General features: G+C 46.2%; 1 protein-coding gene across 4 annotated transcripts in view; it reads left to right on the plus strand.

Annotated features, from left to right (window-relative positions):
• Positions 1–25666, plus strand: part of LARGE1 (LARGE xylosyl- and glucuronyltransferase 1) — a 522466-nt gene that overhangs the window by 230330 nt on the left and 266470 nt on the right. For all 4 annotated transcript variants that reach the window (XM_090272547.1, XM_090272549.1, XM_090272546.1 and 1 more), the window contains exon 5: positions 5045–5168. In XM_090272547.1, the coding sequence (XP_090128673.1) occupies positions 5045–5168 (124 nt within the window). The remainder of the gene's footprint in view (positions 1–5044; positions 5169–25666) is intronic.

The raw sequence follows: 25666 nt of genomic DNA on the forward strand, positions 1-25666 counted from the left end.
ACCAACTGATGTTTCTCTCGTGCTCCTTCCTCCCTTTGTCCCTCCCTTCCCCTCTCTCTAAAATAAATAAAGTCTTCAAGAAAGATGTTAAGTCAAGGATGAAAGCCATGCAGAGAGGATGGTCAGGGCCAGGTTTGAACCTAGTCAATCCAGCTTCAAAGTCGGAGCTCGCAATCAGAAAAAAAAATTACCGTTTTGGGTATCAGTAATTTTTTTTTGTTTTTAAGTATTACATTTGGAGACCATGTAGAAATTGCTATCATTATTGTGAATCTATAATCATCTTCATCCTCCTAGGTATGTATTTTTGGGGGTACTGAGTATGAAATGAGGTTTTAAAATGTTTTAGGAAGATTTAAGAAAATAACATGGAATGAAAAAGAGAGTGGTAACTACAGGAGAGGATGAATATGCTAATTAGCTTAATTGTGGTGATTAGTGCACACTGTACACACATAAAAACATCATCTTAAATGTTCATGATATTTAATGTTCACCTTGAAATATGTACAATTTTTATTTGTCAGTTCTATCTCAGGGAAGTTGGGAGGAAAAAAGAGAAAACAGCCCTGGCCAGGTGGCTCAGTGGGTTGGAGTGCTGTTCCGTAACTGACGGGCTGCGGGGTAGACTCCCAGTCAGGGCACGTGCCTCGGTTGTGGGTTTGATCCCTGTTCTGGCGTGGGTGTGTGCGACCCCTGGGACCCTGGTCTGTGTACAGTGCAGGTGACCCTTGGTCTAGGTGCCAATCCCTGGTCCAGGCGTGTGTGGGAGGCAACCAGTCAATGCTTCTCCATCGCATGGATGTTTCTCTCTCACTTTTCCTCTCTTCCCTTCCTCTCTCTCTAAAAGCAGTGCAAAAAAGAGTGTCCTTGGGTGAGAATAAAAAAAAAAAAGAGAGAAAATGTGTACAGGTAATATCTTTAAACAGGTGAGAGAGCTATATTCTTTGGCCATGCATGTATCTATGAAACCAAAGAGAACCAATGTGGGAAGGTCAGATAGTCAGATACTAAGCATCACTTATTTGTATTTGACCATCATATTGGACTTTCATCCCGACCCGGTCAGTAGATGCTGTTATCCCCACAAGTAGATGAGGAAACTGAGGCTTAGCAAGGTTAAAAAGCTTGTTCAAGGTCATTGGTGAGTAAGTGATGGTCCTGCAATTCCAACTTCTGCTTTGCAAACCCTAGAATCTGTGCTGCTTTTACAATACCAGGTCTTTTGATTTTTCTGGAAAGCTGTTCTGTTCTTCTCCTGTGGAGAGCTGTTCTGACACAATACTGACTTGTCCTTGAATCATCTCACATTATCAAGGCCACTTGTCCTCCCTCAAATCAGGAACTCACACTGAAAAACCTTCCTTCTGGCTGCTGTGTTTTTCTGCAATGAGGTCCCTTAAATCTCTGATTGTAACACATTCACTAAGCATTCAAGTCGCTGTCACAGGCCCTCCTTTTTCTCAAATTGCAATTCCATTCTAAACTTAATAATTAAGGATTATTTCAGCTCAGACTTCCCTGTATATTTTAATAAAAACAGACCCTGGATTGCCTTGGAGGGGCTGTGGCACATTCCTGACAAAGGAAAAAAGGAGAAATGAGAAGAAAGCTGAGGTTTTATCATCTCTGCCTCTTAGGATTACCATATTTATTGCATCCCAGCCTGGAACAGGGGAGCAGTTAAGGCAAGCAGAGGCAGGGGGGACCCTCGCTCGTTACAAGCCAAGTCTGCAGGCTCTGCCGAGGATGGGGCACACACTTGCTTCCTTCATGGATGCAAAAGCATGGTCTTGCCAAATGCCTACAGCAATGTCTGAGTGTTCGAACCCAGGCAAGCTCTGTGGGACCCCAACTGGCCTACACAGCAGAAGCCTCTTCTCCTGGACTTAAAGCCAGTGCTCTCAAAGGGCATGTATAACCGGTGATAGGTATAAGAAACTATTTTAGATGTTGTACTGATATAAAATTAGAGAACACTGAATCATACATTGAGAAAATCCCTTTCTGATTTCTTGTGAATAAGCGCCTATTCTCATTAGTAGATGAAATTCATCTCAGCATGAATAACGTCCTTAATGTCTGTCAAATGGCTAATCCCCCTGTGAGCACGAGAACAGGATGGAGACCCAACCCTTTTGGCTAGTTTTGGAATTCGCAGGGTCCTATCACTGAAACTACTTCTTCCCTTTTTGAGTTAGAAACCAAATGCCAATTAAGACTCAGAAGTCCCACATGGAAAATGAAGTATCGCTGTTGTTGCTCTTAGTCCTGAAATCTGGGGTGTTCTTTCAAATGTGGGCATGAGCAGGCTCTCTGTATTGTCCCTATGAATTGGGTTTACCTTCTGGTCCGAGGCCAGCTGGACAATTGCAGGGCTTTCTCACACGGACAAACCACTTACTGGACCACAGCCCAGCTCCCTGAGAAAGAGACGCAGAAACCACCGAGTGGGCCAGGCCTAACGCTTTCTCCCAGGCTCGCAGTTCAGAACCTCCCTCCCCATCGCAGGCAGATGAGCACTGGGATAGAATTTACAAATCACAGAATTCACTTTTTAGAAGTGCCCAGTGGTTTGGTCTTCGGTGTGTTCACAGTTGTCCCACCATCACTACTATCTAATATGAGACTATTTTTATCATCTCATAAAGAAACCCGAATACCCACTGGCCATCACTTCCTGTTTCTCCCACCTCCATCCACTGATACCACTCATCTGCTTTGTCTAGGGATTTGTTTATTCCGGACGTTTCCTAGGAGTGGAATCACGTAACATTTAGTCTTTTGTGGTTGGCTGTTTTCCCTTAGCATTGGTATTTTCCAGGTTTGTCAATGTTGTAGCACCTATCAGTACTTTATTCCTCTTCCTTGCTCAGTAATGTTCCATTGTATGGTTATACCACGTTTTATTTATCCCTTCACCTATTGGTGGCCATTTGGGTTGTTTCAGCTTTTTTTTTTAATCCTTACCTGAGGATATGTTGATTGATTTTAGAGAGAAAGGAAGAGGGAAAGAGAGAGAGAGGCATTGATGGGTTCCTTCTGTATCCACCCCGACTGGGGATCGAACCTGCAACCTTTTGGTGTACGGAATGATGCTCCAACCAACTGAGCCACCAGGCAGGGCATTACTACTTCTTAATCTTGAATAATGCCACTATGAAGATTTGTATACAAGCTTTCAACATATGTTTTCATGTGATTTTTGTCTATAGGAGAGGAATTGCTGAGTAACTCAACAATAGTAACTCTATGCTTGTGTGAGGGGACAGAAGAGGACATAAATGAACCCCCAGTTAATATGCTAGGCATTTTTCTGTGCGCTTGGATATACCAGTGAAGGACAGACCCAAGTCTCTGTTCCCATGAGGCTTAGATTCTTGAGGACAGACCAGTACTGAACAAGAACTCTGCAGATAGTTACCTGGCATGTTAGGAGGGTTGTAATTGGCGCTGTCTTGGTCCCAAGGGGACTGTGGGATATGAAGGTGTGCCCATCTCGTTGGCAGTAGATTAACAAGTTAAAGCTCAAGGGAAACTTTCAGATTTCCATGGAGACTCCAAGAAAAGTGGTCAGGACAGTATTTTCAGGTGCTTTCTCTGAGGCCACTAAAAGGTGCAGGGGACGGGACCCACGTTCTCGGGATGGTGTCGAAGGTGCAGCATTGATGGGGCCCCTCCAGGCATCCCACCTCCCGAGAGAGAACGGGAGCCAAGCCGCGGCTGTGCAGCCTGCATTTGATCGCTGAGCCAGTGCAGGCATGCTGCTAGGGCCTTGGTGGTTGCCCGGGCTGGGAGCCCTGTGTGTCTCCTGGTGAAGCATCTCCATAGTCTTCTAATGGGGGGAGCTCAGGAGGCACACTGGCCCCCTTGACAAGGCAAACACCTAGTTTTGCCCTAAAGATGAGCTGAGTGTTTTTACAGAGGTACTCTTCCTCCTGGGAAGATGCTTTAAATGGGCCAGAGGAAGATCGTGGATGGGGGCAGCCTCCTAGGAATGCCTTCAGCGCCCTTCTCTGAGAGCCTGTTCCTCTTACCCCACACTGGGGCATCTTCTCTGTAAGCAGGTTAACCTCCCAAATCCCAACTTTGGCTGCCTGTTGAGTGCCCCCAAAGCTATCTGGCTCTCTTTCTCTTAGAGAACGCAAGTCACAGTTCTCAGGAGGTCACATACTCAGTCCCTGATTGCCATTAACTCTGTCTCTTTTTTTATCCTGCCTATTCCTGGCATGTAGTAGGTGTTCATTAAATGCCACTGTATGAGCCACCCAAATAAGATGATTGTTCTTTCACAGACATGCTGTGGACTTCCCTACCTCCGATTCTTTCCTTGTTCTATTACATCCTGCAGAATGCCTTCCTCCATCTCTTCCCATGCGGAGGTCCCGGGTCACTGCGACAGCCTATGAAGGCTTCCTGTCGTCTCCACTCGTGAGAAGGGGGCTCTTGCAGCCTCACGGCCCTGTCACTTCTGTGCTCCCCTTGCACACCATCCTGTAGGGCTGTGCAGGTTGTTCACATCCAGCCCAAGGGGTACCCTTAAATTATTGTCTATGTCAGTCTGTTCACATGGCTCCCAGGGACGTGTGCCATCGTTGGGTGTGGCAGCCCGGCCTCTGGTCACATACGTGTTCTAACGTTTATGCAGTTCCGTGTGTTCTCTCTTCCTGGGTCTCTGCCGGATCGATAGCCGCCTGAGCACCCCAGGCTCATTCATCTGTTAGCACATATGTGTTTGCTGTCCGATCGCTTGTTGTTGGATGTTTAATCATTCAGCTCTTTTTTTCTTTTTGGTCTATGGATGGAGGAACTAATTGAAATACTTAATTTGAAAAATGATGCCAAAGCGTAGAGAAAATAACAGTTTCATCAGTTAACGTCGATGACAGTTGCCTCAGTTCGCTGGAGCTGCTGTAACAAAACACCGCAGACAGACAGACAGAGAGGCTGGCCAACAACAGAACCGTAGGCCTGGCCCATCAGGAGGCTGGAAGCCCGAGGCCCCCTGCTCCCTCCTGACCCAGCTTCCTCTCCATCCCCATAGGCGGAACCCTCTGCACTTCCACCTCATCGCTGACTCCATCGCCGAGCAGATCCTGGCCACGCTCTTCCAGACGTGGATGGTGCCCGCCGTGCGTGTGGACTTCTACAACGCGGACGAGCTCAAGGTACGCGTGGGAGGGAGTGGCGCCTCCCTGGTCCCCGCACGCTGCAGCTTCTCTTGACTCTGGTTTAGGGGACCTCAGCGATGGCGGAAATCTCAGCTCCCAACTGGAAATCCCCAGGGTATCGCTGAGGCTGTTTCCACCCGGATCTGATTTTATTCCCGAAACCCTTTAAGTGAGTGAGCACGTGTTTGGTACAGAATGTGCGTTGGTCGGTGTGGTTCTGGCCACCGAGGCTTTTGGTAGGGTCTGCAGGCCACTGGCCTGATGCGGATCTGAACAAGCTCAATGATATTATCAGGAGAATTCTGTTACCCCACCAGGTAAGTGCTGAACTCAGGGTCCCGTGGACCTGGGCTTGAATTCATGGGTTGTCATTTACTGGTCATAAGACACAAAATAAATAACGTATGTCTTTGCTGGATCTTTTTTTTTTCCACCAGTAGGAAGGTGATATAACACCAACCTCATGAGGCAGGTAGTAAGAGGCTCAAAGAGAGAATATCTGTGACAATGTGTTTTAAAAGACTGCTGAGTAAATATTAAGGATTATGCTGAGCCGCAGGGCTTCAACCTGCTGAGACCTGTTCGGTGATGTCACTCCCTGGCATAAGGTCCTTCCGTTGTGCCGCTTTGCTTGCCTCGAGACGGAGAGTCACCGTCCGGTTGAGAAGTTCTGCATATCTGGTTCCGGACTATCATCATTGCAAATCGCCTCTGTAACTTAACTCTGAGAAACCACTTCGCTTCTCTGCCTTCTCTCCCGTGTTTGAGTGTCTGCATATGCTGTTCCTTCGTCTGACATGCCCTTCCCCATATCTTGTCCCAACTCCTACTCACCCACCCCTCAGAATTCAGGGGCACTGCCACCCCGTCTGAGGACCTTTCCTGATTTCTCCAAAACGACGGACACATTTTCTATTCACTTGTCTGTCTACTGCTCTAGTTTCGAACCTTCTTTATGGGGGAGGGGACAGAGGCATATTGTATCCTTTTCTGCAGTGCTGGTGCACAGCCGGTACCCTGTAATGCTTGTGGATTTAACAAATTGCTGTTATTAGAGGAACACGGAACTTTGCAGAAATATGCGATGCGCTGTCTCCAATCACCTTGGGAAGGCCTGACACCTAGGCATGAGGCTGATGCTAGCAAATTGCTTGTTCCAAACCTCATAAAGCCATTATCTTTTCATCTCAGAGCCATAACATTTTAAATAGATCACAGAGATGCCGGCCAGAGTTTCTGATTTTCCCATATTTCAGGCTCCGAGGTTGATGGAGACGTTCAGAATTTAGCATTTGGGGATTGTTGTGGTAATTTCAGTGCCATTCCAGTCTATTCTGAGCTAAAATTGATTAACACTCTTAAAAAGGGAAAAACAAAATTTAGCAAATTGCTGCGCTAATTAAGGTGAAAGCAAGCCACTCTGTCTCCCCCGGTCCGAGCGCCAGCGCCACGGGGGAAAGCAGCGGGAGGGGAGGGGTGGCATCTGGCACGGAAGGATGCTTCTGCCTCCTCCCCCTCTGTTCTTCTTTCTTTTGGCAATCCTGAACCATGTCCTTTATAAGCCTGTACCTTCTACTTTTTAAAGAAAACACAAAGTGGCAGGGAAAAAAAAAAAAGCCAAAGTTTATATCCTGGCTTATCACTGAAGAACTCTCTGATTTGGGGTCTGACCCCTGGCTCCGTCAGCTGTTGGGTGGATCGGGCAGCATGCCAGCTGCCAAGGAAGGGACCGAATAAGATGACTCGTGTGAAGGTCCAGCAGTCCCCGAACGGCAGCAGGCTCTTAAAAATGGCCTGCCGACTTTTACAGCCAAGGTGACATAGGATTCCAGGGCCCGTGATTGTCCAGCCTGTTATAAAATCCATGGAGAGCTGGGAGGCTGATGGAGTCAGATACCAAGTGCGGTAACCTACCTGCTCTTGGGGACCCCAGCACTTCCAGGAGGTGTTGGAGGAACGGGGCGTGGGAGGGGAGGAGATTGGGGTTCTGACTCCCTCCTGTCCCCTTTAATGCAGGTAGACCTGCTGTTCATTGTTTTACATGCTGGGTTTTTATCCATTTGAATTGAGGCCCCGTGACTTTTACAGAAAGCAATGAAAAAATCCAACCTGGATGAGTTCTAACGGATGCCGTCTCCGCTGTCCTGTCCACTAGCCTGACCTCTGCTAGTGCGTGTGCCACGCAAGATGGCCCCGCACCTGCCTTTTATTTTCCTACCAATTGCATACCGACCTGCCACGGCCCTATGTCCCGCGAGATAGGCATCGGGTGAGAATCCAGTAAGGACAATGAGTATGAAGGCATTTTGTGAAACATAATTTTTCCATAATTGTTAATAATGGTAACAGGAGTAATAGTCATACGTAATGGCTGCTCAGCAAACCCAAAACCATGACCTGCCCACTCTCCCCAACCTTAGCCTCTCCTGGCTCATAGCAGGGCCATCTCTCTCTCAGCTGCTCCTGCAGAACCCAGCAGCGGGTCTTTGATGGGACTTTGTTCCTCACCCTGTATCTAACCATCCCACATCCTCGCGTGTCTCCGCCTCCCCTGCCAGCATCCTAGTCTCGACGCTTGTGACCCTCGCCCAGCACAACAGCAGTTTTTTTCCCAGCTGCGTCTCTTCCATTTTCCTCTGCTCGCTTCTCTTCCCCCAAATCTAGTCTGTCAGGGGTATGAGTCCACTTTCCCCGAAGCAAGCCCAGCAACCGCCAGCACTTTTTCTCTGTGTGTGAAACTTTCCGTGGTTCTTAACCAAGCAGCATTTTGCTGCACGGCCTGGCTCCTGCGTCCCTCCAGCTTCCCCTTGTCCCACTGGGACCATGGCGCGCCCACTGGATCTTCACACCCGCTCTGCTCCTTCCCTCCCATGAGGGGGCCTTGGCACAGGTTATTATTCTATCTGTTAACCTCTGCTCCCCAGCCTGCCCTCTCTCCCCCACTGCTAATAAATTCCAAGTTCTTTTGCTTAAGCTGCCATGTACAGGCTCACCTCATCTTAGTACACTTCCCAGATGTTACATTTTTCACAAATTGAAGGCAAGGCCCTCCATCAACACACTGGTTAGAGCTGGTTTTACGTCAATAGTTTTACGTCAATACTCACTTTATTGTGGGGATCTGAAACTTAACCCGCAACTCTTTTGAGGTCTGCCTGCTCTCAGGAAGCCTCCCTTGCCTTAATAGGTATTCTGTTATCGTATGTTGTCATAGGAGCACAGACACGTCTTCAGTAAGCTCATGGCAGAGTGTACTCTCCCATGCCTTCGTGTGGTGAGCTGGTCGATGTCTGTCCCTCACCTAGACAGAAAGCCTCAGAAGGGCCGCGTCCTGTCTGCTTCTCACTGCCCTGTCGCCTCGTGCCTGGTGTGATGCCTGGCTTATGAAAATGTTTGCTAAATGAATGGTACACAGTCAGCTCGGAGCTGGGTCCCTGGGAGTATTAAAGTCACGAGCAAAGGGTTTCTTTATCACTGTGTGGGCTCACCTCATTCCTGAGGCTACTTGTGCCTGTGACCCTGCAGTGACATAACTAAGACAGCTCCATCAGTACCACCCCACGCAAAGCCCCCAGAACAGCCCTGGGACAGGTGAGCGTCTTTCCACGACAGGTACACCAGGAAGGGAACAGGATAAAAGCCCGTCTATTAGCTGACGTCGGAGGAGGAGGAGGTAGAACAGGAGAGGAAGGGACTGGGGCTGTGATCCTCAGCTGCGTTCGGAGGGGTGTCAGTTGATAGCCTCCGCAGACAGTCATGGCCGCTCCTAGACATCCCTTCGTACAGCTGTTGGGAATGGCACTTCTCAGAAATACTCCTGTGCCCACCGGCCCCCCATTATATCTGTAGCATTGGAGAGTGGACATAGATGAAGTGGACACTGGTGGGTGAGTAAAGACAAACCATGGGAGATTTGCGATGGACTGACCTCCGTCATGACCAATTAGTGTGGATTTGCAAATAGTGATCGCTCAGCCCGTGTGTCTCTGTGGTCGTTGGTCGTCTTCGGGTTTGCATAGCCTGTTCGTTCCCGGACCAATAGGACTGATGACGTCTTTGTGCTGCGAACGCCAATCCAGACACGTAGCTCCTGTCAGCAGAGGAGGGGGGCCAGGACAAGAAGCGGGCCTATTTTTGGGTCTGGCTTTGTAGACGGCGGCATGCTGTCACTCATGTCTCACGACGGCCCCGTGGGATGGAGAGAGAAGTTTTATTACCTCTTTCTCACGGAGGATTTATAGATTGAAGCCCAGAGCTGAAGCGTATTTGCCTAAGATCAGGCAGCTAATAAATGCCAAGGCTGATATTTGGCTTTTCCTTTTCCAAGTGAAATGATATGAGCTACGGGATCGTATAATTCCGGAGAAACGGGTACGGAGAGGAGGGAGACACGGGCTGCAGCCATGGGGGATTAGAGTTGCCCCTGTGGAGTGGCATCTAACTCAAAATTCCTGTTTTCTGTGAACTTGGGAGCCCACAACTGTGGTGTGACAGCTCTTATTTATGGGAGACGTGGTTATGTTTTACGTGGTTCTCCCAGAGAACGATCACAACAAAGCCTTGCTGTTGGAGTAGGTCCTGCTCTTATCCCTGTTACACAGATAAGGAAACTGGGGATGAGGAAGGTTAAATAACCCAAAACCCATGTGTCTAAATAGTACCTGGCCCGAACCAAGATTAGCACCCAGAAATATCCAACTCCACAATCCCTGCTCTTTCTCATGGCCTGTTTTTAAACTAACATACTGTAACTGTGTCTAGACAAGGGTTCTCTAAGCTCTCAGGGGGGTTCTTTTTCTGGTCGTTCCTGAAGAACAGATGTGTTCAGCATGACCCCTTCATTTAAAGGCCTGCTGGGAGCGGAGCTTCCTGCTGGGGACAAAAGCATCGAACTAATGATGCTGCTGAGTTTGGGATGGCCCATCACTCCCAGCCAAGGATTCTTTTCTAAAGTCAACAGTCATTATCCTGGACAGTTGGCTTTAATCAGCAAAATGCGGCATGCCAGTTTTCAGGTGCAACGTGACCCCCTCCATGCCTGTCGGCCTTTGATCTTGTCCCCATTGGGCCCAGAAAGTCACCGCCCAGCCACCACTGGGGTGAGGAGGATCCCAAGCTCCTGAAGGGAAGCAGCTGGGCCGGGGCTGCTTTGTGGTTCTCCCATCTGGCTGGGGGCCCGCATTGTCTCCTTTTCTCTTAGACCTGCTGCCTGCTCATTACCAGTAGCCGAAAGATGGTGAAGTAGAAGTCAGCGCTGTGGTTTTGGAAAATACTGACTCAAAGAAATGGCTTTCTTCTCGTACTCAGTTGCCTTTGTCCTGGCCTCTGTGGAGTATTGTGGAGGTTCTCTTTGGATACTGCAATCCCTCCGCACCCTGCAGGCTTGGGGAGACAAACTTCTCTCGTTCCTCTCACGAGGGAAGGTGGGTAGACTGCTCTCTATCCAATCAGTTTCCTAGGAAGGTGTGCTTTCTGAGTGATGGAGATCTTCAGTGAGGAGGGGCTCATGATGCCATGCACTCGCAGGGTCTCGGGGGTGGAAGTAAGCCCCAATATAACTCTTTCAGGACAAAGGAAACCCAGCCGGGTGAGGCACGTCACCTAAGCTCTCACGTGTGAGTCTTCCCAACACCGTCCTCTTCCCAGAACTGGGTTTGGGTTTTATGATTGCCAGGCCCAGGATAGGCGAGTGGTACCTCTGTACTGGTCATTAGTTCATTCTGGAACTCGTGATGAGTGCCGAGCCGGACGAGTACCGAACAAATGTTTCCGTCAAGAAATAATGTCATTCGAAACAAGTCGGAAAAGTTCCCCAGAATGTTCACATTTTACTGGGCTAATAATATTATGTAATGAGGTTGTCTTGTAATAGAGAATGTTAAAACTAAACAGAGATGAATAGAAAAGCAATCAATTACATAAAAATAAAATAAAATTTAGCTTCACTTTACCTGCATTGAGAGGATTTCTTGGCGTAATGGGATGGTGGCAAGGTAGAAGAGGAGGAGGAGGAGAAGAGCAATTTCTCAGGGGTTTCTTCTGTTTTCTGTCTCTTGGCTTCACTGAACACTGTTGGAGACTCGGATTTAGAGTCTCACTAAGAACCTATCAAGAGAAACTTGTTTCTGTCTATGTTTCAAAATGTTTCTGAAGTGTGACATTGTTCATCAAACAGGTCCACATTTCTGCTTGCTAGAGATTTCTCTGGGGGATACTTTTCCACAAAATTTTGAACTTCAGCCCATTTACCCCACATTTCTTTTAACACGGCAGCAGAGGCCTCCTCCGTTCCCTCCTCCGCACCTGAAGACATTTCCCCAGCCACGATCTTGTTGCGACTCCTTTTCAAGTTCCGGCAGCTCCTCAGTGTTGGGCTCTGCTCTGTGTCCTTCCACTAATTCTTTGACATCTTCATCACTGACCTCCAGGCCCATGAACTTGCCCAGAGACACAATACGTTCCACTCTGGGGCCACCAGGATCATCCTCGAAGCCTTCAAAGTCCCTTGGAGTTAAAGCTTCTGGCCACAATTTCTTCCCGGCAGACTTCATGGTCTGGGAAGAGACTTCACACCAGGCCTCCTCTATGAGAGTAACTCAGAGGAACATATTAAAATGGTCCTTTCAGAACTCTCTGCGTGTCAACTGGGTATCCGAGGTTACTTCAAAACGCCTCTGGAAAAGGGCCTTCGTATAGAGGTTTATGAAGTTGGAAATGGCCTGCTGGCTCCCGGGCTGGAGCGGAGGAGTTGTGTTGGGGGCAAGAACTTCCCAGTTATGAAACTGAACGTGTCCAGTGGGTCGTCCTCCCAGCCTGCAGGGTGAGCAGGAGCGCTGGCCGTAATTACTAAAGCCCTCAGAGGCCATTCTTTTTCCTGCAAATATTTTTCCACACTGGGGCCAAAAACTTCGTTCATCTACTCTATAAAGCACTGCCTCGTCACCTAAGCTTTGGTGTCGGCCCTCCGCATCTCACGTAACTTGCTTTTTTATCACGTTCTTTCTCCTAAAAACATGTAGGTTTTCACTGTGACACACTAGTAGATAAGTAAGCCTTTAATCCCCTCTGGCATTCCCACGCAGCAGCAGTTAGCCTGTCCTTCCCCGGCTTGTGTCCTGGCAAAACCCTCTCCTCTGGAGTGATGTAGGTTCTGTGAGGCATCTTCTCCCAGAACAGACCAGTCGCATCGCAGTTACACGCATGTTGGGGAACGAAGCCCTCAGCCTCTACATGCTCCCCAAGCTCGGGGACAGCGTTCGGCAGCTGCTTTGTTGGCTTGGCCGCCTCCCCGTACCGCGCCTCCCTCGGAACTCCGGCTCTCCTTCTAAATTGACCGAACCATCCGTGACAGGGCTTAGCCACTCGCCGCTGGTTCCAGGCTTGTCTTTGAACAGGTCAGTGTGCAGTGGCCTACCTTTCTGACAGTTACAGCCTCAGAAATGCTGTCACCCGCTAACTGTTTTTCATTAATCCAGATGTAAAGCAATTCCTCAGCTGCTTCCATCCAATGTCTGTGAACGTCGCCTCCTCGCAGACATTACGCCTTTCGCCACGCCTGGCTGCTTTAATTGCTTCCTTATTGCTCGCTGTCCTCAAGGTCCTCGTTCTCAGCCTCTTGACCCTAAGAGCGGCATCAGTCACACCTACACCGCTCATACTCAGCTACGATCTCTTTTTTCTTTACGATCATGGTTCTAGGCCTTTTTAGGCTTAGTGGTATCACTCTTTTGTGACCTACGATTAGCACTTAAAATGCACAGAAGGATGAGTGGAGCGAGGAATAGATGGGGGTTGTGCACTGTTCACGAGCCGCATGAGACGCATTGCTCTCTGTTTCATCGCGAGAGAGGAGCACTGAATGGCGAGCAAGGGACGGGTGAGGAAGCATTTTCTCTTGCGGGATGGGGTCACGATTCATCCAAGTTCAGCGAGTGCGATGAGTCGCAGGAAACGCTGAGTGCTGAACCTCTTTTTTTTTTTCTCATCAAAATGCAACAAGTACAGGGCTTGAGGGGGTCTGAAGCTGACCAGCATCAAGGTGGGAGGTATGACCGTAGTTCATGGGACCACGCTTGGCAGGGGTTGAGCTGCAGCTGCTTTGATCACAAACCCCTGGGGTGCCCCATCACAAACCCCCGGGATGCTGGGGCAGCTGCCGTTAGACTTGGGGCATGTCTCCCGGAGGACAGGATCTGCAGAAGATTGAGCAGTGAAGTTAGGTAGGTGTGACCTTTGGAATGACCTTGGGCAGTTTAATGATATGGTAAGACTAGTAGTAACAGACAGAGCTTCATTATCTTTCAAAATGAGTAGCTCCATCTCTCCTTGTTGGTGAAGATTAAACGCAGTAAATGAGGTCTTGTTATGGAAAGCACAGTGTCCAGCACATGATCAGCACTCAGCAGATCCTATTTCCTTCCGTTCCCTGCTCATTTATTTGAAGATGGCTGCAATCAACCTCCTTAACTCTCTTCTTTCCAAACCCATCCTATCAACACACCTCGTCTTCCCCTTCTATAAAGGAGCAAATAACTCCTGCATTTTGGGTTGTTCTTCTAGAGTAGTCTGTGGATTCATGCTCCTGTTCCTCCTCTCTTTTTCGGTCTCATATGATGTAGGAGGGCTGGCCAAGGTTAAATATTATGTCCAAGTCTCAAAAAGTTAGCATTCTTCCATATTCTTTATTGCTTTACTGGTTCCTAGACTATCCATGTGGTTTGTGAATATGAGGGCTGTTTTGTTTTTTTTAATGACAGCGATGTTAGCTTTGTGTTAGGCTTTTATCTCTCAGATAGCAAGGGTGAGAGGAGAAAATGGACGTGGGTAAGTGGCATGAATTTGAAAACATACCTTTCTGTATTTAGAAGACTTGTGTTTGGCTTTTAACTATTCGGCGTGGAAAATTGTAGACAACCAGTGGAAATTGTAACCTGCATTAGAAAAGAATCTTTCTATGTCATTTATACAAGTCACTTTATATACTAGCAAATGTTTCTTTATATAGTGGAGTGTCCTAATGAATGGGCCCTGTCCCCTTTTGAGTCATGGAATCTTAATTAGGAAGGAACTTGGCATTCATCCGGCATAACCTTTCGCTTTCTCCTATAACATTCTACATAAATGGTCATTACTCTTCTGCTTTTGAATTCTTCCAGAGATAAGAGATCATTACCTCCCAAAGGACCTTGTTCCGTATTTAGCAACTCTATTAGGAATATTCGCCTCATGCTGCACTGACATCTTCATCTTTTTGAATGTCTCCATTGGTCCTGAGCACTAATAGAAACCCCATGCAGGTGTATATATCATTGTGTGTTAACTCACCTGCCTTCCCTGCCTTCCTTACTGGGAGAACGTGGCCTGTAACTTTTATGTTTATGCCCGGCTTTTAGGACAAAACCTGGCCAGTAGCGGCCCCCAACAAATGCGTGAGTTCTATACGTTGGGGCTGCAGAGGGAATGAAACAGTCAGGTGTCTGAAGATGTGGCGTATCTCCCGAGACCTCTTCTCGTCATCCTCATTCCTCCAGCCATATCCTGAGTGGCAGTGCTCAGAGCCCAGGCTGACACACATGTCTGCTGGCATGTTCGTGTGATGGACAGTTTCCACGTTGTTGCCTTCCTTGAACGGGCTCACGTTTGCCTCCGTTTTCTCTGTTTGCCATTCTCGGTGTTTCTTCACAACAGAGCGGTTATGCTCTGATCTCCTTAGGGGACATGGGTCTGAGCTCAGAGACTTAAAACTCATTTAAAGCAATTAAGTGTCCCCTGGCCCATGTTTTCCCCGTCTCGAGCATTGAGCCCTTTTCACTTTTATTGCTTCGCTCTTCTCGTTCGCGGTTCATTCACCTGGAGGAAGAAGGAAATGCTTTCAGGAACCTTAATTCATTGTGTCCTCCCCCAGAATCCCATGCTGTAGAAACAGCGCACGCTTTCTTTGTTACTGAAGAGTTTACCAAAGGCATTAGCAGAATGCTGCTCATCAGAGGCGGAGGGATGTTCAAATCGAGTGCTTCCGGTCCTCAAGGCAGTGCTATTCTCTTGGAGCGCAAGTCTTACCCTTCCAGAACCTGAGTTAAAAACCACTTCTGCGATGGTGGATTTTAGAACATAACCTGACCCCCCCCAAAAGAAATGAAAGACCAGAGGTATTTTGTGGGTAATGAGAAAGAAATGAGCAGAGTGAATTGGAAATGATGAGGTTAGGGAATTTTTTCAGTGAGAACAGAAATCTTTGTCTACATGTTTTGAAAAGAGTAGATGGATAGATTTGGGGAGTGAAATGTTAGCGCTCCGGAGTTTAAGATGAGGTGCATTTAAAAAAAAAAAAAAGATGAGGTGCATTTTTTTGTATGTTACCCTGGGATGGAGTAGCTGAGGTGGCGTGGTGCGAAGTTAATAAATATGAGGCACCCTGGGAACTTCAAAGCCAAGGTGTTAGGTGGTCCGTCCAAAAGCTGATATAATCCAAGAAAAATTGTCAAGAGCTGAAAAGAATCCTATTCATGCAGGTCACAGGGGGACCCGTACAATCCAGGTAAAATCAGCGATAAAGTATTCCCATCAGGGCACATGCTAAAGAAATATTTGAATTATGAGGATTTTTAAAAATCCTTCCATTAAGAATAATAATAACTCTCATTAATAAGAATTGATTATGTGCCAACGTAATGGCTATACACGCATAATCTTATTTTATCCCCACCCTAAGCCTTGAGGTGACTATAATTGTTTTCACCCATTTCCACACGAGGAAATGGAAGCTTATAAAAAAGACTTGAAATTACTCGGCATTGTGGAACCAAAACACGAATGAATCTGAGTAGTCCCATTCTGGAACAGTGCTTTCCCACAGAAATATCGAGATGTCATTTTTAATAGTCTAGTCGCCACATTTACAAAATTAAAATGAAACAAGTGAAGTGCATTTTAATAATGTATTTTACCCAAATTGTTATCACTTTAGCATGGGAACAGTATTTTAAAAATCTCTTATCAGATACTTTGCATTTATGTAGTCCTTCATCTTTGAAATCCGATGCACATTTTACACGTCTCAGTGTGGACGTGCTACGTTTCAAGTGCTCAGTAGCCACATGGCCGGGGACCAGGGCGGGAACCTGAGTGTTAAGTCTGTACTGTGATACAGTGGCAACCTGTGGCCCGAAACGTATCAGTTTTGAAGAAAGGAAATTCTGCCTCAGCTTTTTCTACCACAATAATAAATGTCCTAATAAAATGTGTACAGAGTTTCAAGCCAAGAAAAGAGACCCAAGAATACCAGCCCGGTTCTCTCATGTATAAAAATAGCAGAAAAGAATGATGTGCTCTGCAAGAACTCATACAATATACACCCGTGGATACTCCCTGAAGAAAGTACCAACAAATCATTAGCCAGCCAACCAAAAAAGTAATCCAAATGAATATTCACGAACCAAGAGGTCTTGTTCTGAAGGGGCAGGCAGTTTGCACTGAAAGGTTGCACATGGATTGATCTGTAAATAATTGTTTCAGGTCGTTTGCAAAGCCCAATGCAGATACCAAAAGTTGGTCTTGAAAACATACAAATAGCCAGCTGATCACAATTTCGAACAGCCTGGGTAGTATAGGTTGGGTTTAAAAGCAAAGTTTTTTTGTGTTTTGTGGTATAACTAAGGTATGATTTTTAACCTCTCTGATCATCGGGGAAAGGATAGATATTTCTTCAAAGCTCAAATGTGACCCCTGGTAAAGTTATAAATGGAATTCAGGGTAAATTATTGGAGATGATTATTGCAAAGGAAACAAAGTCTGTATAAATTAGGTAAGAAGCAAAAAAAAAAAAAAGAGAAAGAAAAAAAGTACTGGAACATTAGGTATCTATATGGGGAAAAAAAAATGAACCTTGAACCTCCCTTTATACCATTTACAAAAATTAGCATGCCATGAAACTTACCCCTAAATGGGAGAGTTAAAACTATTGAACAAAGGGAAAGAAAACGGAGGAGAAAATCTTAGTGGCTTTGGGTTAGGCAAAGATTTCTTAAGGAGAATACCCAAAGCACAAGCTGAAAAGAAAATAGTTGATAAATTGGACTTCATCTAAACGCTAAGTGTTCAAAGAAACAGGAAAAATAAGATAATATTTTATATGGAAATGGCAAAGGCTTTTTAAAAATTATTATCCAGTTTGGCAACTAACCACTGGAAACAACTCTCATGCTAGTGTCTCTTATAAATGAAACCTTTTCTTTTTAAAAGTTTTGTAATAATGTATCAAGATGGTTACAAACATCGTCCGCAGCCATCCGTCTCGAGAGACGATGGTGTAGCTTCTTAAGAGTCTATCTGCACCGCCAAGAATGGCTATGCAGTCCGACTCGGGAGTGACATGGTATCTGTCTCCTCCCGTGTTGAATCGACATCTTGCGATGACGCTGGAGTGTCCTCTCCAGTGAAGCTGAAGCTACAGAGCCTGGGCAGGGTGATATGGAGGGTCTGCTGTTGCCCATGCAGCAGACCCCCCCTCTCTTCGCAACTGAAGGGTCCAAGGGAAAGACGGAGTCAATACAGCTTGGCTTCAGGTGCGCCGCAGGAGTTGCCGGTGTTGACTACAACGTCAAACCGCCTTAGGGACTCCGGCTCCGGATTTTCTGTCGGGGTTTACTCCCTTAGCCTTTCCCCTGAAGAGGTATGCCGCAAGGCAGCGGAGGTTTTTTGGAGTCAGAGTTTTCCTTCTCTGATGTGCCCTGACTGGAAGATCGAACCAGCGACACTTGGCTCGCAGGCCGACGCTCAATCCACTGAGCCAAACCAGCCAGGGTGTTACAAACATACAAGCTATAAAATGCAGAAGTTCTTCGCCTGCGGAAATAGAGATGGAGTCAAAGGGTTTCATCTTGGTATTGCCTGTTTACAGTAGCCAAAATTAGACACAACCTACATCCTATAACAGCGGGGAAAAGACAGCGAGATAATGGTGCAGCCTCACCAACAGAGGGAATTTTTCAAAATCCTTTTTAAAAATAAGATGTTTATTGATTTAATAATAAAAGTTGAACGTTGCTTGAATAAATAAAAAGGGGAAATACTTTTGATTGAATATTACGTTAAAAAAGATGCGAAGCTACTTCCCCACATTTAAAGGTTTCTATACTTCGCTATATAATTATTATAAAAGGTAGACTGTATGGCAGTGGGTGCCATACAGGGATGCAGGGATTCTAGTGGGATTTTTCTCTTTTTATTATATTTTATAAAATTTCCACAGTAGTGTAGTTTTTAAAAATATGTCTTTTTCTTCGGAAAGAAGGAAAGGAAGGAGGAGAAGGAAGAGAAAATAGTGAGGCAGAGAAGCCTTTCTGCTTGGTCTCCGGTGTGACGGGCAGCATTGCTCGTGGGTAGAAGGACAGAGCCCGCCAAGGGCTCCAGCCCACCTGGGTGGGAGACATAGACAACCGGGGTGCTGCCCTTTCTGTAGCGGGGCTTGCGGGTAAGAATCTGGTTGGAAAAGTGCCCCGGAACCCCAAGGGGCTTGGTGTGCATGAGTGAGCCCCACTTTTTGTACATAGACCTTGTCTGCGGTGTCTTTGTAGGACAGATAAAGGCATGTGATGGGGAGAGAGGTCAGTAGGGACTCCGTTCTTGCCCTTTCACGCTGCCCATGACTCTTCTGTGCATTTTGTGTGTGCGCTGAAGAGGATTGGGTCATCTCTTTCAAACTCACCATTTTGTACCATGACAGTTCGCAAGGAAGAAGTGCTGAAATGCTTTAGTTAAGACATAAGTGGTTGCTTTGCTGCAAGTAAGACAAACAAGCAAACAGTAAAGATGGCTTAGAAAAACCTATTCATTTTTCTCCCATAGCAAGAAGCCCAAAGGCTGGCAGTTCCGTGAGAGATGGCAGCCACCATGAGGATTCTCTTGGGTTCCTCATAGTCACAGTGGTCATAGCAAAGTCAGCAAGCCAGCTCCTCCCAGGACAATGGGAAGGGAAAAAACACCTTCTCTCTCTCTCTCTCCCCGCCCCCCACCCTCCAGCAGACTTCCCTTCATTGGCATTGGCCGGGATGGTGTCATGTACCCACGTCTCATCTGTGGGGGAGACTGGGGAAGTGAGGCTTTCTCTGTGCCTGCAGGTGTGTGTCTTTCTGCTTGCAGTCTTCCCAGTTGAAAATTGGAATAATGCCTCTGAGTAGACAGCCAACAGAATCTAAATGCTATTGAGGAAGCAGGGATCGTCAACATACTTATCAGTGTTGCTCTCCCTCCCCTTCTCTTTAGAATCTGTGACATCTGAGTTAACTAGTTTGGGGTTGGCATTGGATAACTTTGTTGGGAGTTTCCAAGACACTTCATTTATACATGGGTGTAGTTCCCAGCCCCCTACCCCTCACCCCCAGGACCAGGGTGGATGGACAGCGAGTAGTTTCCATTTTCTCAGCAGCACAGGGAAGCTGGCTGGCTGGGAAAACCGGATGCTCACTCTAATTAATAGATAGCTGAATTCTCCCCTAATTAAGAGGAAGCAACTCAGGTTTGTACTTGGGTAGAAATCAATCAATAGATAAGGATTTGCTGGATGCAGACTATTCCGGGAGAATTCAGATGTAGGAAAGCTAATGTCGTCTCCGAGAATTTAGTGAAAAGTAATGAAATTGGGAACTGTGCTATAACACTCAGTTGCCAGCTGGATCATCAGGGATGGTTTCCCAAATGAAATGGGACTTGGGGTTGAGCCTGGGATGCTCATGTGATTTCCAGAAGTGAAATGGAACAGGGGTGCATTCCCTGTGCTAGGTACATCATTGTCAAGAGCACAGTTTGAGGAGGAGTGTGCAGAGAAGGCGTAGAACTTTCTCTCTTGCTCTGTGAATTAACGACAGGCTTTTGTTGCCCGAAGAAGAGAACACCTTTTCCCAGCCAGAACTCCTTTGCCTACTTATTATCTGCCAAGCTTAGCTATAAAATTTAATGCCCTTATCATTGCACCTTCTCTGTCAGAAAAGAAAGAAATGCATTTCTTTTATCTGCTTGGCACTTCCTTCCATTTTTCACTTATAAAGCCTATGCCTTTTGATAGTAGAGGGAACTAATAAACCAGATCACTAAAACTATCACCCAGGACTGCTCAGGATGCCCAAAGGAAAAAAACAAATTGGATTATTTTTACCTTCTTGTCTTTGGTATCTGTATAGTCAATATGTTCCCATTTGAATGAAAAACAAAGGAATTAAGTGTCTGCTATATGGATAGTGTCTTCAAAAGCTCTAGGTGAGTCTTTGTAGTAAAAATAGTGGATCTCCCACAAAGGAGGTTCATATGGGGAGACTGAGTGTACCAGAGCAAGTCACCCACTGAGGAAACAAGGCAGAGAGAGCCATTCTTAGTAGTGGATGGGTGTGGACCTACCTGGCCTTATATTTGCAAAGCTGAACTTTCATTTTACAATGTGCAGAATCCATCTTAAAATCAGTATCCCTGACCTATTCAGTGGGTTTGAGGGCAGAAGAAGGAGCCGGATGGGACAGGCATTGTTAAATTCCTCCCTGAGGTTTGTTTCTCTTAATTTACTTTATTTACATAGGCATATCCTTGGGTTGTGGTCCAGCAGGAAGAGCCTACTGTCTTCTTCAGGGCGAGCATGAGAATGCTCTTGACCTAGTGAAGTTAACATCTGGGGCTCAAACACCAAGGAGCTGAAGTCAAAGTACTTAAGAGAACGGATGCTAAGCAACACCCACCCACCCCCAACCCCCGCCCCTGGAGCTTGGAGTCCCTGGTTTAGTGTGATGTTGAGTGTAGGATGAGGCTGAGGGGTGCCCAGTCTAGTGGAAAGGGGGATCCCTCTTTCTGGGAGAGGGGGACCCATGAGCCTGGCTAGCTCATTGCTGCTGGCCAAGAAAGAGCTCCTTGGCTCAGCCCCTGGACAGTCTTGCTTGTTTAAACTTTATATTCTTTCCTTTATAAGCCTTGTTTAATTCTCGGTCTTAGATGCAGGGATAGCCCTGGCTGGTTTGGCTCAGTGGATTGAGCGTCGGCCTGCGAGCTAAGTGTCGCTGGTTCGATCTTCCAGTCAGGGCACATCAGAGAAGGAAAACTCTGATTCCAAAAAACCTCCGCTGCCTTGCGGCATACCTCTTCAGGGGAAAGGCTAAGGGAGTAAACCCCGACAGAAAATCTGGAGCCGGAGTCCCTAAGGCGGTTCGACGTTGTAGTCAACACCGGCAACTCCTGCGGCGCACCTGAAGCCAAGCTGTATCGACTCCGTCTTTCCCTTGGACCCTTCAGCTGCGAAGAGAGGGGGGGTCTGCTGCATGGGCAACAGCAGACCCTCCATATCACCCTGCCCAGGCTCTGTAGCTTCAGCTTCACTGGAGAGGACACTCCAGCGTCATCGCAAGATGTCGATTCAACACAGGAGGAGACAGATACCGTGTCACTCCTGAGTCGGACTGCACAACCATTCTCGGCGGTGCAGATAGACTCTTAAGAAGCTACACCATCGTCCCTCGAGACGGACGGCTGCCGACGACGACTATATGCAGGGATGTGGAGTTGTCACTTTTTCTTTAGGTCAGGATGCCTCCTGCCTCCTCAGAGGTACTTCCATAACTGGATTATGTAGTATTTTCCAGTAGGTCCAAACTGAGGCAGACGTGTCCTCTGGTACCAGGATCAAATAAAAAATGTGCCTGTTCCTCCATACATATTTTTATGAGTCGTCACTAGTATTTTAGAACAACTGTTGATGTTTGGGGCCAGATAATTCTTTGTCGTGGAGGCTCTCTTGTCTGAGGGTGTGTAGCAGTATCTCTGGTCACTACCCACTAGGTGCCAGTACCACTTACCCTCAGGTTGTGACAAGCAGAGATGTCTCCATGCATTGCCAAGTGTCCCTTAGCGGACAAAAATCAGCCCCGGTTGAGACTGTGCATTAGGATCTGACAAAATTAGGGGCAGTTGCATCAATGGGATGGGAAATTCAAGCCACTAAGCTAGAGACCAGCCAAATGGACATATGTCTTTTCATTCCCAGCCACAGGAAAGGGAAGCAGCACCCAGATGCTGCCAGTACTGACCACGTGACCTGTGGGTCCCCTGGTATATCCATTCACAACTCTCCAACCTCCTTGGAGACACTGAGGAGCCAGAGTCTCTTTGTTCTCTAATTGAAAGTGAACCAGAATTATTTCTGCGCAAAGATAGCTTTGAAGAACCTTGGAAACATGTCAAATGTTCATCCCTTGCTGCACCATGTCGCCAAATTGATTTTGGGAAGAGGTGCCCATAGGTGTCGAAATGTGAGTTTTCTTGCTAAAGAACAATAGAGAATACTTCACAGTCTCTTAATTCCATCTGCTTCCCATGATAAAATCAAAGCATTACGTGGGCCTCGTTAAAGGGATTTTCCTGAAGGTCAGGAGAGGCGGGTTGCAACCCTGCCATTCACTAGCTGTGTGACTTTGACCAATGATGTTTTTAAAGCCTTGCTTCCCTAGATATCAAATGGAGATACAAATTCCTTACTTCCTTGAGTCACAGAATTCTTTCAAGAACCAAATGAAATAATAGATTCAAAACTGTTGTAAGCTAGAAAATGCTGTGCCCATGTGATTATTGTCATCATTCCTATTATCTTTTAAAAAGGTGGATGCTTCACAAATTGACCTGTTAAATATCTATTTATATACTCAACTCCGTTGCTAAAAACTCCCCTAGCTAGGATATTTTCATTGGATTTAACCACTTAACGCAGGCTGAATTCAAGAACCCCAGTTGGCTTTGAATCTCACTCCTAGCTAAATAATGGGTTTGAAGGGAAAATAGAAAGCAGTGATCAACATCTTATTCACAGGCATAATAGTGTTGCTGGAACTCCCCTTTCTCATCCGCTGTTATTATCAATATGGTGTAATTACCTAACGCTCATTGTTTCCCAGAGTGGGCTTGTTGTCTTTACATTATATTACAGGTAACACATAAGCTCTGCCCTCCGAAAGCAACCGTTGGAAAGCAGTGTGGTGACAGATGTGGTAAGGCACTAGCGTTTTGAGCCTGCTCACTGTGATCAGGCCTTTATTCTACTTGTCATGTAATGAAAACACCCCTTATTTCTAGATGCAGAATTAACTAGCAGTTCACGAGCGCAGGTTTCATCAGGCATCCTTAGGTGCCTCTGCGCACATCATTTCGTTTTCCGCCTCCCAGAACAAGTGTCTTTGTCTCTATTTTTCACATGTAGAACCTGAGAAAGGAATTGACTAGACTCCAACTTGGGATTTCCAAACTCTGAGTCCAGTGCTCATTTCGTTATTTTATTCAGGTCAAGAATGCTTAAATATTCCCCTACCAGGGAATGTTTTAAAAGTTGACTATCTGTAGGAACTTGACACTATCTAGGCAGACGACAAAGAAAGAACTGAAGTTACAGAGGTACGCCGTTAATTTGCTTCTTGATTTTCCCGGCCAGAAGTTAGACTTGCTTGGTTGGTTCATTTTCCACCTGTGGTGTATCTCAGGCTTGATTGCTCATAAAGAATTCTTTGGTAGGTTTTTGTAACACCAAACAACACCCCAAAACAATGCTAGGGCCCGCTCTTGAAGGCACATGAGCTTCACTTGTGATCTTTTTTCTTTATTTTTTAAATGTATTTCTTATTGAGGTAACATGGGCTTATAACACATTCCAGGTGTGTAACATAGAAACCAACCTCTGTGTGTACTACTTCGTGCTCAGCACAAAGGTCTAGTTTTCATAGCCGTACCCCTGAGCACCTTTACCCTTTTCTCCCTCCTTCCAGGCCCCGCCCCCTCCGATAACCACCAATCTGTTGTCTGCCTCTGTCAGTTTGTTTTCTTTTGTTTGTTCATTTGCTTTCCTTTTTGTTTGTTTTTATACCCCATGTATGAGTGAAGTCATACAGTATCTGTGTTTTCCCATCTGACTTCTTTTACTTAGCCTAATACCCTCAAGGTCCATCCATGTGGTCGCAAATGGCAGGATTTTGGCTTTTTCCTTTTCATGGCTGCATAATATTCCACTGCATACGCACAGGCATACATCACACCTCCTTTATCCGTTTACCCATCAGTGGATGCTTAGGTTGTTTCCAAATTTTGGCTATTGCAGTAAACATAGGGGTGCAGGTATGTTTCTTAATTAGTGTTTTTTATTCCTGGCTAAATATCCAGAAGAGGGATTGCTGGATCCTATGGTAGTCCTTTTTTTTTTTTTTTTTTTTTTAAGATTTTACTTCTTTATTTTTAGAGAGATGGGAAGGGAAGAAGGAAGAGAGGGAGAAAAACATCATTGTGCAAAAGAAGCATTGATCAGTTGTCTTTAGCATACCCCCAACCAGGGACCTGGCCCACAACCCAGGCATGTGCTCTGACTGGGAATTGAACCGGCGACCTTTCAGTTCGCAGGCTGGTGCTCAATCCACTGAGCCACACCAGCAAGGGTGGTCCTACTCATATTTTTAAAAAGATTTTATTTATTTATTTTTAAAGAGAACGGGAGGGAGGGAGAAAGAGGAGGAGAGAAACAACAATTGGATGCCTCTCGTACGCTCCCTAGCCAGGAACTTAACCTGCAGCCCAGGCATGTGCCTGACAAGGAATCCAACCGGCAACCTTTCACTTTGCGGAATGATGCCCAACTAACTGAGCCACGCCAGTCAGGGCTGGTAGTTCTATTCTTAATTTTTTGAGGACTCTCCATACTGTTTTCCATAGTGGCTGTAACTGCTGATAGTTATCAAACCAGGATCGGCAGCAATACCAGGCCCCACCACTAGGAATCCCAAATCAGATTTTCTGGGGTCAGACCAGGTGATTCTAAGGTGCAGCCAGTGTTGGACCTTGGCTCCAAATGGCCTTCATCAACTGGAGGAGGGCACCCAGACTCCAGTCGGCCTTTGCTCGGGTCCCTCCACAGCATTGTTCCTACAAAGGCTGGGTCTTCCTCTGGCACACTCTGGATGCTAAGAAACAGAAATTCAGAGTCCCTTCTACAGTCTTTTGGGATCGAGACTTATTTTTCAAGCTTTCCTATCTGCTTTATAATTTGGTGTCATTAACAGTTTTCTTTGTAGAATGTTACTGCTCATTCAAACTCCTCTTGATGTTGAAAAAGCATTTGTGCTGAGGAGGTACGTGACTTTTCACTAGGTGCATTGACTCTCCCTACGTTGGAGTGGTCACTTGTGCGGAATGGAAGTCTGCTATCATAGTCACCTTCCCCTTTTCTGATTTTACTTCTTATTTCCAGGTGCAATTAGTTGCTCCCTCCTAAGAATTCTAGTATGACTATATATAGCTCTCACAGCCTAATGATCATTTTAATATCTTATTTGAGTCCATTTCCAAAATGATTAAAATTTTTAGAATGAGCTAAATCTGATTTTCAGTCCCGGCTTCTCTAATTCTTTAAGATTGTGTGATTTCCTTGATGTGCAATTTATAGGGTTATTGTGTGACTTAAAAGATAATATTTGTGAATGGCTTAGAGTGTC

This window comes from Furipterus horrens, unplaced genomic scaffold (genome assembly GCF_987537825.1).
Source record: "Furipterus horrens unplaced genomic scaffold, mFurHor1.1.pri manual_scaffold_4, whole genome shotgun sequence".
NCBI classification, from domain to species: Eukaryota; Metazoa; Chordata; class Mammalia; order Chiroptera; family Furipteridae; genus Furipterus; species Furipterus horrens.